Source organism: Pelobates fuscus, chromosome 12 (assembly GCF_036172605.1).
Source record: "Pelobates fuscus isolate aPelFus1 chromosome 12, aPelFus1.pri, whole genome shotgun sequence".
NCBI classification, from domain to species: domain Eukaryota; kingdom Metazoa; phylum Chordata; class Amphibia; order Anura; family Pelobatidae; genus Pelobates; species Pelobates fuscus.
Window position 1 is genome coordinate 129,964,932 of NC_086328.1, and position 20,051 is coordinate 129,984,982.

At 41.4% G+C, this 20,051-nt stretch overlaps 1 protein-coding gene across 1 annotated transcript in view; it reads right to left on the minus strand.

Annotated features, from left to right (window-relative positions):
* Nucleotides 1–1,459: 1,459 nt before the first annotated feature.
* ELP4 (elongator acetyltransferase complex subunit 4) overlaps nt 1,460–20,051 on the minus strand; it is a 228,612-nt gene continuing 210,020 nt past the window's right edge. The window contains exon 10 of the mRNA XM_063438894.1: nt 1,460–1,688. Coding sequence (XP_063294964.1) covers nt 1,557–1,688 — 132 coding nt within the window. The 3' untranslated portion in view covers nt 1,460–1,556. The remainder of the gene's footprint in view (nt 1,689–20,051) is intronic.

A 20,051-nucleotide genomic window follows, 5' to 3' on the forward strand; every position in this document is an offset into this window, starting at 1 on the left:
ATTGCTTTCCAACTGTTCATATTTATTTTACCTGGACATATTAAAAATTGGTCAACGCTAACCAAGTGTTTTTTTTAACTTGGCTGTAGATGTCATACTGTCATGGGTTCTCCCTAAGGGCAATTCAGCCATGTACACCCTACTTACTGCACTAAGTGGGATACCAACAAAACCTCACAATACAAAATTTATGGTTTGTCATTACAGGACCGATAGAGGAGAAATTCCCTGAATTTTTAATCTGTTCCAGTTTATGGGGGAAACTTGACAAACTTGAAAACATGTCTCTGTAATAGCACAAGTGAGCTAAAAAAACAAATCAGATTATTTCACAGGCAAACTATTAACTTATCCAATTCTGGTGAAATATTATTTTTATTTTTTTATCGTAATATTATTTAGAATGCACAATAAACAGGCATCATGTGCAAACATACTACAACTAGCATCTTAAAAACAATTATTAGTGCCGAAATATCTTCGTGACAAACTTACTTTAGTCTAAAGATGATTTTTGGTGCACTAAAACACGTTAAATTGTGCTTTGTAGTCCCATATAAGACAGATCCTAAAAACAAGGCAACAAGAATTCAAATTTAGGGAGAAATACTATATTGAAATAGTACACTTTAGAAAACATGGAAAGCTTTGGAAAACAAACGAGGAAACACAATTACTGCTCTTAATTATCCTAATTTCTAGGTGTTCATAAGAAAGATTATGTGCACATCATTATAGAGTACAGTGCCTGATGCCTATGTTTTTTAGCCCCCTGAATTCTACACCATTTATTTATCAAGCATGAGCGAACATTTTCGAGTTACCAACATTAATGTAGCTGTCAGTTTGAATATCAATCCAGAATGAAATCTGTAGCTGTAATCTCATAGTGCCGCCGTAAATTATTTAAAAGTACTGTTTTGAAAAACCATAATGAAATCAAATCTGCTTTTGGGGAGAATTAATTAAAATACTTTTTAATGATAATTAACATATAAAGTGACCTTATCTATGTAAATTCTGCTGATTGTAAGAGACCATGTTTCTAATAACGGATCTGTCTGAGGTCACGGTAATTTCTCCCTATACTAAGCATCGGTAGTCTCAACAGACTAATATTATATCCTCATTACTTCTCTTAAATAGGACGTTCGCATTGGTTCACAACAAACTAACAGAAAATAAAACAGATTAAAATGCTTGGCATTGTAAATAATTAGCTGTTGAAGAATACCCTAACTAAGACATTCCTCAACATAACTGAGAATCTCCATATATATATATATTATTTAACCCAGCAGGACGCATTCTGAAAATATTCTTTTTAATTAATAAGCAATTCGCTGTTTTGATTTTTTTGACAATTGTTTTGAAAGATAACAGGACACATTTTGAGAATATTCTTTAATTTATATATTTTTTTTATACCTTTTTTTTTTTTGCAAACTATAAAAAAAAAAAAAAAAAAAGTAAACCATTACATTTAAAAAATAAATGAATACCCCAGTTTGGGTCGAATGGGAAACTATGGACGTTATCTGCGCAGCATAAAATCACTAGAAGTCCAGGTGCTCCACGCCTGGGGCTGCGCTGCCACATTCTGAGCTCAGCAGTTTGGCGGATCCTGCCAGATCGGGTTTGCTTAAACGACTCACTGTGTCTGACAAGTCTGGAGGCAAATGCAGTCTCTGTGGACGAAATGGAAATGAAAATAACAGAACACAACCATTATTAAATGTTTATTTGAAGTAACACACAGTAGATCTTGTTAGCTATTCATGTAGTCATTTACTTTTACATGCTACATAAGTATCTGTAAATATCTTCCAAACCATTTCATTGAAATAAAAATTTACACATGATGGGGTCTTCTATTCCGCCATCAGACCGTCTGCAAAATCGGGGAGGAAAGCAGAATATGCATTTATTTTCCAATAGGGCTAATTATGCAAACCGTTACTTGGTTACTATGAGTCTGAGATATATATAAATATATGTATTATATTTTATATATTTACATAAACACAAGAGAGGGCAAGTACTTAAAAGGTCATTTTAAATACACATATATTCGTCAAAGCGATGTCTGTGCAAAACACTGTGTAGTTAATTATTCATCAGCAGCAATGATAGCATATACTAAAAAAACCAAACATAGTGCAAACTATTATAACAGTAATTATAATGGTAATAAAAATATACCATTAATGGGGGTGCACTCACATGCCATGGAGTCAATAATACCTGGCTCTTGATGTTGTAGCAATTGGTGTCGAGGTAATATTGTATATATATATATATATATATATATATATATATATATATATATACACACACACCTAGTAGAGAGCACTCTGGAGTCTTGGTAGAGTAAATTCAAACTGCTGCTGTATTAAGCAAACACAGTGATTAACACAATAGTCGACGTTTCAGTCTATGCAGACTTTTTTCAAGAAATAATACAGCAGCAGTTTGAATTTACTTTACCAAGACTCCAGAGTGCTCTCTACTAGGTATATATATTTTGGTTGGAGATTGTGCACCGGAGCACAAAGAGAACGGGAACATTGAGTGCTGGGACCTGGGAATATATATATATATATATATATATATAAATATACATACATACACATACATACCAGAGCTCAAAATTTCCACTTACCACTAGCCATTGGCTAGTAGAAATTCATCCCTTTTGACTTTCACATGGACCCTCCAGACATTCATAAACACATACAGATACAATACATACAGAAAGATAGTTGAAGAATAAACAAAAAAGGTGCCCTGCATTACTGATTGTGAGAGGGATATCATGTTCTCACAATAAGGAGTGCTGGACATCTTTTATGTTTATTGTCAGCCTCTTGTCCTGGGTGGCCCTAGAGGTGGCCGACTGGACACGTGAGTCCCCCCTCCCTCACGAGGCTGGCATCTGCTCATGCTGGAGGCGGGCGGCGAGGGAGTGCTTTACCATGAGCTCTCCCTGCTCAGCCTCCTCGCTCGCCCCGCAGAGATGCCGTAGATGGAATATAACGTCACTCCAGCCCCGGCATTAGTAAGAGACACGCAAGGGAGATCAGAGCTCCCTCGCCACCTGCATTGACCGCCTGCCCGGCACTGAAAGGTTCCCCACTGGATCCCAGGGAAATAGACAATTCACTCCTGCACTCCCAAATGTAGAGAGGCTGGGTAAATTGAAATTTAGAAAATAATTAATTGTGAGTGTGTTTGTGTGTGTCTGCTAGTGAGAGAGTGTGTGTGTCTGTTAGAGAGTGTGTATTTGTCAGTGAGAGTGTATGTGTGTTTGTCAGTGAGTGTGTGTGTGTCTGTCAGCGTGTGTATGCGTGTTTCAGTTTGTGTGTCTGCCAGTGAGTGTCTATGTCTGTCAGTGAATATATGTGTGTCTCAGTATGTGTGTGTCTGACACTGAGTGAGTGTGTGTCTGTCAGTGAGAGAATGGCTCGAGTTTTGTCATGCCTAGGGCACCACAAAACCAGAATGCCCCACTGGGCACAGCCATTATAAATGTAATTATTGAATATTTTTTGTTTGAAACCTCTAGTGACTGTGTGCTTGACAGTCATTTGTAGACGAGGGTATTGCAAAGTATGAACAGTAGAAGCTGAAGGGGCAGCATCCATGCCACATGCCAGATGCCAGATGGTGTGATTTTAGTGCTCCTACTGCCCCCTATAAGCCTACAAAAAAAACCTAAAAGTAAACAAAACAAAAAAAGATTATGTAATTGGGGGGCGGAGTCTAACCTTCGAGCTGTCTAGACGCATAGTGCATGAGCTCCTGACAATTTGGGGGGGAAGAGAGTCTGTACCTCCGGAAGCAAACAAGTTGGCGGCACGATACTGCGACTCCAAATACTGTCCTGGGGATCAGACCTATCCCGGTATTGCTTTAGTGTCACACATAAGACATACACCTGCCTTAACTCTCTCCGGAATCGGCTGACGACAGGCCTGAGCTCCACTCTGTCCCAACCACAGCGGACGCATTCTCATAGCACCTCATGTTAAGTCTGTGATTATTCTTTGTTTCTAATGTTTAATATTTGTTTCTCGTTTACCCCCTTGAGTGCTGCAGCATGCCAATAGGCCCCAGTGGTATCAAAGCTAATAACATGTTATGGTTATGTCTCTCCAGTAACCACTAGGTCTAACATTTTTATCTGACAGATGATCTTGCTTATGCCATGCCTTTAGACAAGGATTAAAGAAATCTCGCGTTTTTCTATTTTTATTATTTCTATCTTATTCTGCCTCTCACTAGCTTTTCTCAAATCTTACGTTGATCGCTGAGACATGTTTATTATCTTGACGACTACTATATTTACAAAATTGTGTTCATGGTCAACTGCTGTTTAACCATGTTTGCAGTGTCTGCTTTTGCGGCATTGCAGGGATCACTGCATGTTTCCTTGACTTGACACAACAAAAATAAAGAATATATATATAAAAAAAAAAAGAAAGTTTATGTAATTATGTCACCACTATACCCAGTGGCGTACACACGATCCATGGGGCCCCGGTGTGAAACTGATCCGTGCTCCCCCTCCCTCCCCCCCCCCCTCCCCCCCCCACACTCCCCTGATCCGTGCACCCCCCACAGACACACACACATACATACAGAGACACACACATACATACGGAGACACAGAAACACATACAGAGAGACACACACATACAGAGACACATACACATACAGAGACACAGACACAGACACATACAGAGACACAGACACATACAGAGAAATACATATACAAAATGTTTCCTACCTTTTGTGACTTTCCCTGGGGTCCAGTGGGGGCTCAACCTGATGGGAGTCGGAGTTCCCACTCTGACTGACTCCCTCCTCCTTCCTCTTGCGCGGGCTCTGATAGCTGGGAGGAGTGACAGGGGAATCACTTCCTCCCAGCAGTGATGTCACGACAGGGGGCCCGGTCGCACTGTTAAAGCGCCCAGCGCTGACCGGGCCCCCTGAAAATCCATATACATCGGGTGGCCCTGACAGCATGGGCCACCCGATGGACCCGACAGCATGGGCCATCCAATGGACCCCTCCATATGCAGCCCCGGCGGTTTGCCGCGCCCGCAAAATGTGGCAGCTGGTACCCGGTCGCAGGGCGGCTGGGCCCCCTGGAGTGCCGGGCCCGATCACAGCTGCGACCCCTGCGACCGCGGTATGTACGCCACTGACTATACCCCTTTCACTATTAAGTTCCGAAATGAAAATGTGCCATAAATGGTTTTGTTTTAATAAGACTGTGAGTATCAAAGGGAAATATATTGATTGTAGATTCATGTTTTGTGTTCATTTGCTTAAGAACAACACTCTGGGTGAAGAATTTAACAAACTCTTGCATTGATCTTACTTGTTCACACAAGTCATGTAACAAGGCCCAAAATTCTAGTTAAGGGAACACTCTAAGCATCAAAACAACTTTAGTTTAATGAAGCAGTTTTGGTGTATATGTCATGCCCCTGCAGTCTCACTGCTCAATACACTGCCATTTAGGAGTTAAATCCCTTTAATTTCTGTTTATGCTGCCAAAGACACACCTCTCATGCCTGTGACTCACAGTAAGACTGCAGGGGTAGTATATACAAGTCAGCAGCACTCCATTAAGCTAAAGTTGTTTTAGTCCTTTTATTGTTTAAAGACTGTGGTCTTCCTTTAACGGGAAGCAACATTCAGCTAATGTATCCTCCAACACAGAGGGGTGATCCTGGCTGTGTGGGATAGTTATGTTATCTACTTACTGTGTCCAGCTCTGTGTGCTATTTCCCTGTAGTTCTATCGGATCTACCTGTTGTATGGGTATCTCTGTATTATACTCAGCTCTCTTTATTATACTCAGCACTCTTTATTATACCCAGCTCTCTTTATTATACTCAGCACTCTGTATTGTATAGGGAGGAGAAAAATGATTAAAACTTCACCAGCTGCCACTATTAACATAGATCAGAGTATGGGATAAATTATAACACTTTAGGTTTGTTATACAAAGTTCTCTATATCTGCTTTTACTACACTTTTTTTGTTAGTTAATTAAGGAACCGGGCCATTATTTATAGACATATCTGTCCGTTTTCTTCATAAGTTTTAAAAAGGAAAATGTAGTTGTGAGTATCACGTACTTCGTGCACATGTCCCTGATATGTATTCTCTCTGCTGATATCTATGGACTCTATGCAGAATACTCACTTCACCAATACAATGCTTAAAAAACATATAAAAAGAAAATCTATATAATGGCACAAACCCACTCTTATAACAAAGTGTCTGTTAAAGAGTTACGATAAAGGAAAGTTATTGCACATTAATGGGGTAGTGCTCTCCCAGTATACGTGAGAATGTAGTGTTACAAAAAGTGACAGCACAAAACGTTATCAATATAACACATCCAACAATAACGTTAGAAAAAACAGGGCTCGTGGAAAAGTACGCTGTTTACTGTATTTTATCTTTTTTTTTCCTCTATTCTGTTCGTGTGCAAAGCAGCAGAAAATTTGTTGTTTAGAAAGAATAAAAAAAATTTAATAAAAAAATGTAGCAAAATGTGTGGCTTGCCCCAGGCTTAAAAAATGCCAGATTCAGCTTTAACAGCTGAGACCACAGCAGGAGCACAAAAAAAGAAGATATAAGGGGCGAATTCCTGTCTGCAAAGGTGACGCAGCCATGATTTCAATAAACTATTCCCTGACCAATTGAAGGTGTGTATATGCCAGAGACCCAAGACTTGGTCAATAATGGGAATCAGCAGGGGTACAGGTGTTAATGTGGGCCATCTGACTCTCTACTTACATTATACATTTAAGTGAAAAGACCATGGGAATTTAAATTGGTTAGATTAAACCAGACACAGTTTAAGTAAAGCTGAATTTGTTAAATATGTTTTATACTGATCAGCAAACTGACATCCATTAAAGGGGAAATTACATCCGAACAAAACTAAATAATGGGATGATCAGTTACTTTTCCAAACACATTGGGATTAAAAAAACAAGAAATTTAAACCAAACGTATTCGAGTATTGATGCGTTAGCTGTATTGCAAACCACCTTAGTCACTGATCGGAATATAAAATGGGGATAAATTCAATGAGTTGCCAAGGCCAGTTGCAGGATTTGCTGGTCAAGAAACATTACCGGCAACTACAGAGATCAAAAGCCTTCTATTATATACATGCGAACAAAGGGTAGGCTTTTGGCCCGCATGCTCAGAGGACACCAAACTGGTGCAAGTTCACAAGCTAAAACTAGCCGGGGGTAGAACGACTCAGCACCCTGAAACGATAGCGAAAGAGTTCCGAACATACTATACCCAACTGTACAACCTGCACCTGCAGCCCTCCACGATGTCAGCACACACAAGGAAAAGGGAGATCCAACAATACGACACGGCACCTCGCCAAACACGTAACACGAGAAGAAGCTGAGCTCATGGACGCCCCTATCACGGAGGAAGAAATTAAGGCAGCAATCAAAACAACAAAGACAGGCAAAGCTCCGGGACCCGACGGGTTCACACTCGCATGTTATAAGAAGTTCGGGGACACGCTCATCCCAAAATTAGCCGAAGCCATGAACGCAATAACGAGGGGCAACGAACTCCATGATGACACTCTAGCGGCAGTCATAACCATCATCCCCAAACCAGGGAAGGACCCAGAGCTATGCAGTGCTACAGACCCATCTCCCTTTTAAACATTGACCTAAAATTATTCACCAAAGTCCTTTCGAGCCTCCTCAACTTGTTTCTTCCCAGACTGGTGCACCCCGATCAGACGGGCTTTATTCCAGGCAGGAAAGCTCGCGATAGTACACTGCGGGCCCTCTCCATCCAGCACCTTGCCAAACGCGTTGGGGACCGACTGCTACTCCTATCTACCGACGCAGAAAAAGCTTTTGACAGGGTGGACTGGACATACCTGTCGGAGCTTCTCAAGGAGATGGGGTTTCGGAACCAATCTGCTCACCTTGATCGCCGCAATATATAGCCGGCCGAACGCACAAGTCAGGGTAAACGGGGCGCTCACGACACCTTTCCCAATCCGGAACAGGACGAGACAGGGGTGCCCCCAGTCCCCGCTGATATTCGCCCTAACGTTGGAACCGCTACTCGAAGCCATACGGAACAATGGAGACATTAAAGGGTTTCCATTCCAGAGGGACAACACACAAAAGAGCAGCATACGCAGACGATATGTTGTTCTTTATCTCACAACCCAGAATTTCCCTCCCTAGCCTGCTACGAGAATTCGAGACATATGGACGAATCTCTGGACTTAAATTAAATCTATCAAAATGTGAGGTACTCAACGTATCGATACCTAGCGACGAAAACGATAGCCTGCGTACACAATTCCAATTCCACTGGTGTGAGTCCAAGATGAAATACGGCTCACCAAGGACCCACAAGACCTATACCCATCGAACTTCGTACCGCTCCTCAACACGATACAGCGAGACCTGCGCGACTGGAACTCCAAACACATATCATGGCTGGGACGCATAGCCGTGGTGAAAATGAATATCCTGCCCAGATTGTGCTATCTATTTCAAACATTACCAATGACGATACACGTAGCGTATTTCTCCTCCCTTAGATCAGCAATAATCAAATACGTGTGGAGAGCCCAGTGACCCAGAATCCGACATGAAACACTGTGCCTCCCACGACACTGGGGTGGCCTTGCACTCCCGGACGTGAAAAAATACCATCAGACCACAGTACTACAACGCATACTTGAGTGGCACTCTCGCCCTCCACAAAAACAATGGATCCCGCTGATGGAAACCGGAGGCCAAATGCCACCACAAGAGGCGGTATGGGGCACCAAGACCACAGCCCGGAAGGAACTGGACAGAATGTCACCAATGACATATACCTTGCACACATGGGCCAACCTGAGATGGGCACATCACATATCCCCGACCCCAAGCCCTGTGATCCCACTCACTAATAATAGCTCACTAGGAGGAGGCCTCACTGCCAGAGCATGTGGCATTCTGGGAGAACAGGAACAGGATTACATCCCATTGCACTCGGTCCTGAACGACACTGGCCTAAAACCACTCTCAGAACTCACTGATAAGCGGCCTCCGACCTTTCAGCAGTCGTTTCGATACACCCAATTGAGACACTACTACCACTCGATGGGCAATAAAGCAGCCCTACACAGGGCCTTAACGCCATTTGAGAACTTATGCCTAACCAAAACTAGCCTAGATAGAGCAATTTCCTATCTCTACCAATACATCCTCGTGGGAGAGCACAAGGAAGTACTCACGTTCAAGGCGCAATGGGAACACATTGTAGGCCGGGAGATTGCTCCAGCCCAGTGGGAAAAAAAATCTCATCCTACACCATAAATCCTCAGTGAGTTCCCGATACCAAAAAGTCAACTATAAACTCCTGTCCCAATGGTATAAAACTCCATCACGCCTACACAGGATATTCCCCAACATCTCGGACGCGTGCTGGAGGTGCGGAACTGGAGAGGGCAACCTGAGACATATCTGGTGGGACTGCCCAAACATACAGCCGTTCTGGAACCAAGTTAGTGAAAAAATCACGGAGATACTCCGGGAAACGATCCCCTTGGACATAGAGCAATACTTGCTACATTCAACACCGTGCCCAATCTCAAGATATAAAAAATCCATATTAAGACATCTACTGGACGCGGCCAAGGCACTTATACCCGCAATGTGGAAGCAGACACAACCCCCCACGATGACCCAGTGGTATGACAGAGTGGAAGAGATCCGCTCGGCGGAGAGCATGAGGGTACTCCTCATGGGACAGAGCGAGAAGCATGTCGAACGGTGGGGGCCGTGGCTGGGATACGTCGCCGGGGGAGGGCGAGGGGAGAGTGGTGGGGGAGAGACGTGAGGCGCACACAACTGACACAGACGTAACTTCCAAAATGCAGTCACACACTTAGCCGACAGGGGACAGAGAGTAAAGCCCAATAAACAAGCCACAGGAATTGATCGAGAACGGCTAACTGTCCCAAGATCGGATGCACGGGGAGACGGGGGGAGACTGAGGACGAAGGAATCACAGCATAATGCCTCTGAGACACAACAGGGGATGGGGGGAGGCCGAGGGGGCACACTCACAAAGGAGAAACAGACATCAAAATGAACCCAATAGGGCATAGAGTCACTCCAGGACTGGCAACTAACCCTAAGACAGAGCAAAACTCGCACACCACTAGACCGTAGCCATCTCGGAGGCCCCACATCCCGCCGGAAACATATATTATAACAATAGCTAAACAACCAACAGAGAAAGCATACTCCCCCCCTCCCCCCCCCTTCCGGGCGTCCTGACGGCTCGACCCCAGAAACATAGACATATGTGCAGGACTAATAGGCAACTACCGCCTAAATTGCGACCTACATTGGCACTAATCGACTGACAAACCATACCAACAACAAAATATAAAGTACAATCATACAAAGCACATAGACGAAGGTGTAGCTGACATCATATCGACCTCACAACACAGACAAGTACATCAATACAGGGCAGAGCACTAGGCTCACAAGTAATTGCCCACACTACTCGAATAACAAATTCTGTCCGCGGCATCAGACAGATGACGCCGCACAGACTACATAGTCAAAAGAGAGACCCACGCGACCTTTAGATCTATACAAAAAGTTTCCATGTTTCCATGTTATCTGTTTACTATCCAGGTTACATAGAGACCTGCGCGTCTCACCCACATCCTATATTGTTATCTTGGAGATCTGCGCATCGCATGTGACCAATTGTTATAACCCACGAGTTATTGATTACCTCCTTATTTGAAGTGTTGTACAACATGTGAAAACTCTTTAATCTTCAATAAAAAGAGATTTATAAAAAAAAAAATTCAATGAGTTGGGGATAATGGACAATGGACAAGAGAATTGCAACACTTAGGCCGAAAGAGCAGAGTATTTTTCCCAAACGATATATTTGCAATTTCTTTGTCAATTATTATTTTCCATGGTCCTTCATCTCACAATTCTCTTATTCATACAGTGATAATCAACAACATTAAAACCACTGGCCCAATATTGTGCTGGTACTTCTTGTTCTGCCAAAATAGCACTGATGCAAAGAGGCATGGATTTCACAAGACATCTGAATGTGTCCTGCAAGTGGCACATTAGCAGCAGATCCTTTAAGTCCTGCAAGTTGTGAAGTGGGGCCTCCATGGATCGATTTGTTGGTCCAGTACATCCCACAGATGTTTAAGTGGATTGAGGTCTGGGGAATTTGGTGGTCAAGGCAACACCTTGAACTCTTTGTCATGTTTCTCAAACTATTCCTGAACACTTTTTGCAGTGTGGCAGGATGCGTTATCCTTCTGAAATAGGCCACTGCCATCAGGGAACACTACTGCTATAAAGAGGTGTATGTGGTCTGCAGCAATCTCTAGGTAGGTGGTACGTGTCAAAGTAACATCCACATAAATGAATGCCCGGACCACAAGTCCAGGCTTGCAGAACATTGCCTAGAGCATAACACTGTCTCTGCTGACCTTCCTTCTTCCCATAGTACATTCTGTTGCTATCTCTTCCCCCGGTAAACGATGCACACATACCTGGCCATCCACCTGATCTAAAATAAAACATGATGCATCAGAGCAGTCAGCCTTCTACCATTGCTCCATATTCCCGTACTGATGCTCACATAATCATTGAAGACACTTTCGGCGGTGGACAGGGCACTCTTTCTTGTCTATAGCTACGCAGCCCCATACACAGCACTGTGTGTTCCAAAACCTTTCTACCATGGCCAGCATTACGTTTTTCAATAATTTGATCTACAGTAGCTCTTCTGTGTTATTTGACCAGACGGGCTACCCTTCACTTCCCACATGCATCAATGCGCCTTGGGCAACCATGGCCCTGACGTTGGTTTACTTGTTGTCCTTCCTTGCACCACTTTTGGTAGCTACTAACCACTGCATACTGGGAACACCACACAAGACTTGCCTTTTTGGGGATGTTCTGACCCAGTAATAGATTTATATTCAAGTTTAGGCTTTGAGTGCTGGAGTTCGAAGGGATATTTGTAAACTACTCAGCCTCCCCGGTCTATGTAAACCAGTCAGATAGATGATATTACAGTGGTTAAACAGTGTGCATCACAGACAGTACGATCAAGATGCTCAAAATACTGGGTCCAAAAACCCTATATATGAGTATCAACTGGAAATGTAATTATGGAAAATGATAATAAATATGAAAAATAATATAGGTAGATAAGTTCAAAAGAATAGTAATAATAATAATAAGTGGTCAGTAAAGAAAGAAAAATACAAGCCAAATGGCTAACCTCCTCTCCTAATGTCTCCAGGGAATAGTCTCTAAAGTTCTCAGTCTTAGACTTCAATATGATACTAATTGGTCAATGTCTGAGATTAATTATGAACTATAAATCAAAATAGATATAGTAGGAGACCTAGGAGAATGCCTTAGCTCTATGGTGTTCACAGATACTTAGAACGGCGTATCTGTAATCAAAATATCATACAGCATAGCGCCACTTTTAGTGGTCTGAGTATATGAATCACCTTAATAGGGTGAATAGGAGTATTGGTAACATTCAGAGCTATGTCAAAATATATATATATGCTATTGACAAAGCACCAATTCAGAATAACTAGGCATTTGATAATAAATGGTTAATATTATCAAAGATGTATTAACGAAGTATGCAGTCAGCTTGATCTAAAGGCTTGCAAAAATACAGTAATTAAACATAGTCACCTGCTGGATAATTTATATTGATAGAAATGTATCCAACATGTCTTTTAGTTACAAATGAGTGAATATGGAAAACAGTTATATAGAGGTAATGTAACCGATTATGTTCCCCTCATTTATAAGTAACAGAATGCCCAAATAGCTCCTTTCTAAACTATAAGGCAATAATGGAGGTAAAGAAAAACAGTGCTAAAATAAAAGCGTGCTAATGTGCAGAACCATACTTAGAATGTTGGTTGCCTGCACATAGTGATAGTGATAGAGTGCCCTGTGAAGTGAGAACGTGAAGGAAGAAACCCTCAACCCGACGCGCGTTACGGTGCTTAAGTGATGCACCTTCGTCAGACAGCTTCCCCTGCTCCTATCTCTCTCCCCTATATAAGCTCAACAGGCACATTATAAATGCTGAAAACAGGTGTCCCCTGGTGGTCAGGTATCTGTGGGCAGGTGTCTACTCTGCGTAAGGGGAAATCCCACCCTGGATTAAGAGCAAATGTACAGTTATGTAGAAAGGTTTTCATTCAATATAGCGTCAGGTAGTCAGAAAAATACGTGCTGTAAAAAAAAAAAAAAAAAAGTAAAAACAGAAAATGATGTTTGACCATAGGCCAATGGACCGTGCTACTCCTTCCAGCAAAAAATACTAAAAGACACAAAAGTATAGAGAGAGACAAGGTGTTTGACAAACCCAAAGCAAATAAACAATAGAACATCAATACAATGTTATTACAAGAAAACGAAGGATCAATAAATGCAACAAAAGTTTGTAGAAATCACAGTGGCGGAACATAAAAAAAACGCATATGGCGTCCTCCTTTTTGTGGCATATACTTGTAAAAATGCCCATGACTGGCAAATGTTTAATTACTTTTAAAGTGACATTCCCAGCTACCAATGCACTTATATGTTTTACAGCTTTTGGTCTGAGCAACTTTGTAAAATAAATAAACGTGCAATTTAGCCCAATGCCTCCATTCTAAAATCCTGTATAACACGGCACAGCAATCTTTGTGTTGCTCCCTCCAGACCTGCAGTGTCCAATAACACAGTGGTATCAGGAAGAACATTAACGTTTATGGGAATTATAGTTCAGTAAACCGCTTTCATAAGTAGATGTCCATCTGTTCAGACTTCATACACTTGAAAGGGAGGCTCCTGATTGGCCATGCTACGTTTTGGAGTGGAAAAACTCATTGCAGACTACGTGAGTTGCGGAAAAATGTAGAAAAGAAAACCCTAACTTTTAAAGTATTTTGTTAAAATGAGTTCCATTTGTTTTTTTTAAATGTCATATCTATACAACACATTAAATAAAGAATGGCTCAGTTCCAGCTTGGGGTGCCCATTTAATGATCCAACACTGCTATATAATTATTTTCAATTGATCGTGGGGCTTAGAATCTCACATTTTTTCATAGCTTTAGGATTTGAACTGGAAAACGTAAAGAAGGTGAGATAATGGAGATTAGATGTCCATATATGGAATATTCAGTTTTACTCTAAATTAGGTCTTAGTTCTTCATTCCTTATGATGAAATAGCATTCATGTATTTTCTCAACTCTACAGGTGGTCTTCGTTTTGAGATGGCTCGCACTTACGACCACCTCTCTCGTAGGTTGGTAAGTGCGAGCCGTTGTGGGAGTTAGAGGGATTCCCTGCTCTACTGCTTTAGTCCGAACATAGATTAGAGGGATTCCCTGCTCTACTGTGTTAGTCCGAACATAGATTAGAGGGATTCCCTGCTCTGGTAAGTTCGTCTATGTTCGGGGAAATTTCATCGAACATAGACAAGCGCACCAGAGCAGGGAACTCCTTAACTACTCACTTACCAAACAATTTCTCTTCTACAACCGGGTCGTAGGAACGGAACCCGGTCGGTAAGTGAGGAGTACCTGTACTAGATAAACAATGCAGCTACTTCCAAAATCCTGTTTTGTCAAAATACTCACATAAATCAGAAGATTGCAACAGAAAACAAGCATGCTGGTAACAGCATGAGAATCTACACATTTTTTTTTAACTGTGAAATATTCTTTATTTTTTATAAACCGTGTTTATAAAGCACCAATATAGTTTGCAGAGCTGTACAATGGACGGATGAGAGAGACATGTAAATGCAACATGACACGTTTAACTTACAGGGACAAGAGGTTCCTGCTCACATGAACAAACTAATAGACGTGGACTAATATTACACAACACACAATGGTGCACTACTTTCTATTCAAAGTAGAAATGAATTGCTAAGTATATTGACAATAAAAGTCTATAAAAATGATATGTCTCGTCTAAAGGAGTAGAAGCTGCGGTTACTGAACATAAAGGGCAAATGGGGCGGAGTGATGGCAGGGTAACTGGCTAGATTCTGAATAATCTCTCCTTCGTATACTTGTTTGGAGAAAAGGATTCTAAAACGGTAATGAAAAAGGCACAATAAACAACACAACCTCTCCAACAACCATAATCACTGCCAGTGGAGACACTCAGCCAGTCAATACCATCTAAATATGGCCAAATATTCACTTTGCCACACTTCGCAATATGCTGAGTGAGGGGGTTGGTCACTGGAGCCTGGGGGACCCTCTGTTTGTGTCATACTGATCACAAACTTCATAAGTGGTTTCAGACGCCACCTGAATCCACATTGTGGAATATCATATGAATTGAGAAGCAGAGGTTCCTTGGGGATATTATTAAACATCAGGATAAAAGTGCACCCAACACTATTATCTGGTAAGCCAGTAATATTTTCAAATGTAGCCCAAGCATCTGGTTTTCTTTGTATATATTCCATTGTGAAGACTTCAAATAAGTTTTAATAATCAAATATTACTATAGTCACCAAAACAACTTTAGCTTAATGAAGTAGTTGGGGTGTATAGATAATGTCCCTGCAGTCTTACTTCCTGTAAAGAGTCATCTAATGTTTACACTTCCTTTATTGCATATTTTGTTTAATTTAGAATTTTTAGTCACAGCCAGGGGAGGTGTGGCTAGGGCTGCATAAACAAAATCAAAAGCGATTTAACTCCTAAATGACAGAGAATTGAGCAGTGAGACTGCAGAGGCATGATCTATAAACCAAAACTGCTTCATTAAGCTAAAGTTGTTTTGGTGACTACCCTGTCCCTATTAAAATAACCACTATTTGTGTAATGTTAACATTTCTTAAAAAAGAAACAATCAGAAACAAGAGAAAAAAAAAGACTAAGGAACAAACCAGAAAGAAACTCATAGCAATATAACTTAAGGAACTGACGTGAACGCACTTTGCGATTGCTACGGATGCCATAGAAACCAAAATAGCAACGCTATTCCAAAAAGAATGTGAAAGTATTCTCAAGCACAGTATGGTAAATGGCAGTATGGTGCAAGGCAGCAGGTTAACCATATGTCACAATATAACTAAACACAGACTAGACTGTAATCGAAAATTTACTGTTACATTAACTGATCAGAAACGTAGGGCTTGCAAATAGTCAGAACCTTGTCATTCTGAAATCTGTCAAATAATATTGTAGGCATTATATGTAGTATTGACTAAACACACTGGGTGTATAACATTATACATAATAAAGGGGTGACCAAAAATTGTCAATGTCCATTGGGTCGAGAACTGTCAAATAAATTAAATTCATATGAAATACTTTATTAGGGTGAAAATAAGGCAATAACCATCACATTCAGCATCAATTCTTCAGTAAACTGTAGCGGTTACGACGTTTGCCGTGCCCTTTCAAGTAGTACCGAGTAACAGAGATACTTTTCAGTTGAAGCTTGATCTCAGAGAAGAAAGGGCATTGTAGATCATTTTTCATTTAGCTTCTAAAGACCTCTGTTGTTTCTGGTGTGAACGATGGGTGCTGGCAAGGCCAGGGACAATTTATTGCATTCCTCAACATTTCATATGGACAGAGGGACACTTTAAAGAGACACTCCACAGCCAAAATACAAAATTGTTACAGTTTAGATGTCAGCTTACCAGTGGCTGTGATGAAGGAAGCTATTCCTTCTTGCAGCCAAACAGGTTCTTTCGGTAATGGAAAACTGAGCTAACACTTGAGTGGGAACAAGGGCAAGATAATTTAGTTATTTACACCCTCACTGCTCTCTTACACTTTGATTTGAACGGCTTTTAATCCAGGATTCTTTCCTTCCAGGAATTCTACCAAAGGGTTGGATTAAAGCAGACGTGTTACACTTAAGTAAAAAGGGATCAACTCTAAGCCAGGGAATTACAGGCCTGTGATCCTAACGTTCGTGATTGAAAAATGACTTGATGGGTTATTAAGCAATTATATTTAGGTATTTATTTTGAACAATGTAATTAGTGGTAATCAGCATGGTTTTATCAAGGACAGATCACGTTAAACCACCTTAATTACATTCTATGAAGAAGTCAGTAGAAATTATATATCAGGGTATTGTTGTCCTTACCTGGATTTTGCTCAAGGAATTAACACTGTTCCACACTAATAGTTACTGAGCAAACTGAAAACAATTGGTTGAAATGTTTCTGGTTCTTAAATTAAAAACTTGCTTAAAGGGATGCTCCAGGTACCAAAACAACATAATCTAAGTGCAGTTGCTATGTGCCAGGAGGCCCCTGTGCACACCCATCAGTGGGTAAACCATTCTCAAACCGTTTACCCCAAAGCTGCATCCAGCGCCAACCTCAACTCATACCCAGACAGGATCTGGCTTCTGAAATTTCTGTTTCAGGAAGCGATAAGTCCCGCTGGGAAGGGGTGCGGTTGATTGTCTGAGAGCGGTCAGCTGATGCTCTCAGCCAATCAATGCCTTCCCATTCATAAAAGTTTTGGTTTTCCAAGCCTGTTTTGTGAATGGGGAGTCATTGATTGGTTGAGAGTGTCAAGTGACCACTCTCAGTATATCAGCAGTGTCCCTACCGGTTTTCTTCCTGGTGGTAGGGGGTTCAAGCGAGTGTTAAAACGCATGTCGTCAAAATATCCGGTCCACTGTCTCGCTCCATTCACCATCACAATATCTTGCAGGGGCTTCTAAAGGAAATTTCTGCTCTGCCCACAATGGGACATTAAGTTGCAAGAATTACGATGTGTCCATATTTCTACTTAAAAATGTTTGATGTTTGACACACACACACACACACACACACAGGCATACTGACATATACACACGCTACATTTTGCCACCCTCCAGGTTCTTACCTTTTTCTGGAGGGTTGTTTCCCTGGGTCCAGTGGCAGGCTGAGGCAGCTGGGAGTTATCCTCTGGAAATCCCATCCTCCCTGCCTTCCTCCTCCCGCGCGTCTCCAATGTGAGGAAGTGACGCACGGCAGTCACTTCCAGCCGGCTGCCGAACAGGAAGGGGCCCGTTTGCGCTGTTTAAGCGCCACAGCGCTCGACCGGGCCCCTGCTGATACATGCCTCCTTAGTGTGCGGCTCTGTGCCCTGGTCCATTGGGGCTGAGCAAATCGCGGGGCCCACGGAGCATCTGCTCTGGGACCCCCCAGGAGTGACTGGGCATGGGGCAGTTGCCCCGTTTGCCCTGCGTTAAAGATAGCCCTGTGTATAAGGCACATAATTTTTACAATGTCAAATTATCTGCCAATGACTTGACTTTTATTGGAATGACTAAATATCTAAAATAAAAAAGGCTGGGTACCATTTTGGCAAAGCAGGATATTCAGAGTTTTAATAGTAATATGTACATGTATTTTGTGAATGCACTGATTTCAGTTTCGCTGTTGTCTACATGGCTCCATGGTGCTACCAATGCTCAGTTACTGTCCCGGTGCCTGATTTGTTCCCAACTACACATCAAGTCCTATCCCAAAGTCATCTACCAACTTAGGAATAGAGTTTGATGTGTAGTCGGGAACAAATCAGTCATCTACCAAGAAAAGAGAGGAGACAATCTTCTATGCTGCTTCCAAAAACAAAAAATATATTTAATAAAGACTACTAAATATTTAAAATCCCCAAAAAATACATAAATGCAGGGTTTTAAAGAGTCATACAGTTAATGAACCAGTCTCTGTATAACTATGTATCCAGTCTATCCAGTGGCTGACAGGTCTCTAGGACTATGTAAATGCCTTCTGCACCGGTTCTTCCGATACCTGCCTAGATACCTGGATTTTCCAAACATGGTTAATATGCCAACCAGAAGACAATATTCTCTGAGCTCTTCGGACTAAGGTTGTACGTTGAGAATAAAAGACAAGTGAAGATAACACCAGCATGCGAATAATATTCCTATTTTTGTTTGTCTGTATATAGAAATAGCAAGAATTAGGCAAGACGATTAGACGCATTACAGAGCACTTTATGTAGCTTTGTTTCCCTATGTACGGAGAAGACTGTCTTCAAAAACTTCAGCCTACTTCTCAATGGGATAAAACTGTGTTTGTATTGGTGCAACCGTCAGACATATCCAGAACAGACGGATGTGCTTAACTACTTATCCGAGAGCAAACACTCTCCCTATGTGACTTAACGCCACGCCGTCCAAACAGACTCAATATGAAGAAAACTAAATTATAATATAGAACCCTGTGCATAAAAGAAACATAACTCCATATCAATCATTATACCTAACAATTTAAATATGCCTCCTGGATTAAAAAAAAATTATAATAAAATTAAAAAAGCAAGAATTAAACTCCCATCCCCCCAGTCTCCTTTGTCGCAGCTTTAAAATTGTAAAATGAGGTCACAAGTTGGTCTCTTCCCATTACCATAACAGACTATTTCCAAAACCATAAACAGTTTTTCATGGTGGTGAATAAAAACAGATTTTGCTGAGAAACTGTTCCTCAATCTAATAATTATCCTCTTCATTCTTTTAATTCAGTCTCAGTGTTTTGCCAAAGAGTGGGATGAGAGCCAGTATAACTTGTCATGAGGATTAGGCATCCATGATTCTCCCACCAGGAGGCCGAGCAGCCAGCAATTACCAAGAAAGCGGCCCTTTTGATTTAAAGGAAAAGTTTCAGAAATGCACTAAAACTCTGAATAATACACATGATTAGTAATTTGTAGCTGCAGATCAGGGGTTCCCCCCCTTCTCCTCAAAGTGTTTGTTGAAAAAAATAATAAAAACGACACCTGTGGGGACTTCTAGTATTTAATTTTTCTCTTGATTCAAAAGACGCTGTATAAAAACTATTACTTCGCTGGGAGGGCCTGGGTAGGCTCAGTAATCACCTTCAGAAAATTTATCTGTATATTCTATTGTGGATAAGCACTGAATAAAATCTTTTCAAGCAGCATCTTTTA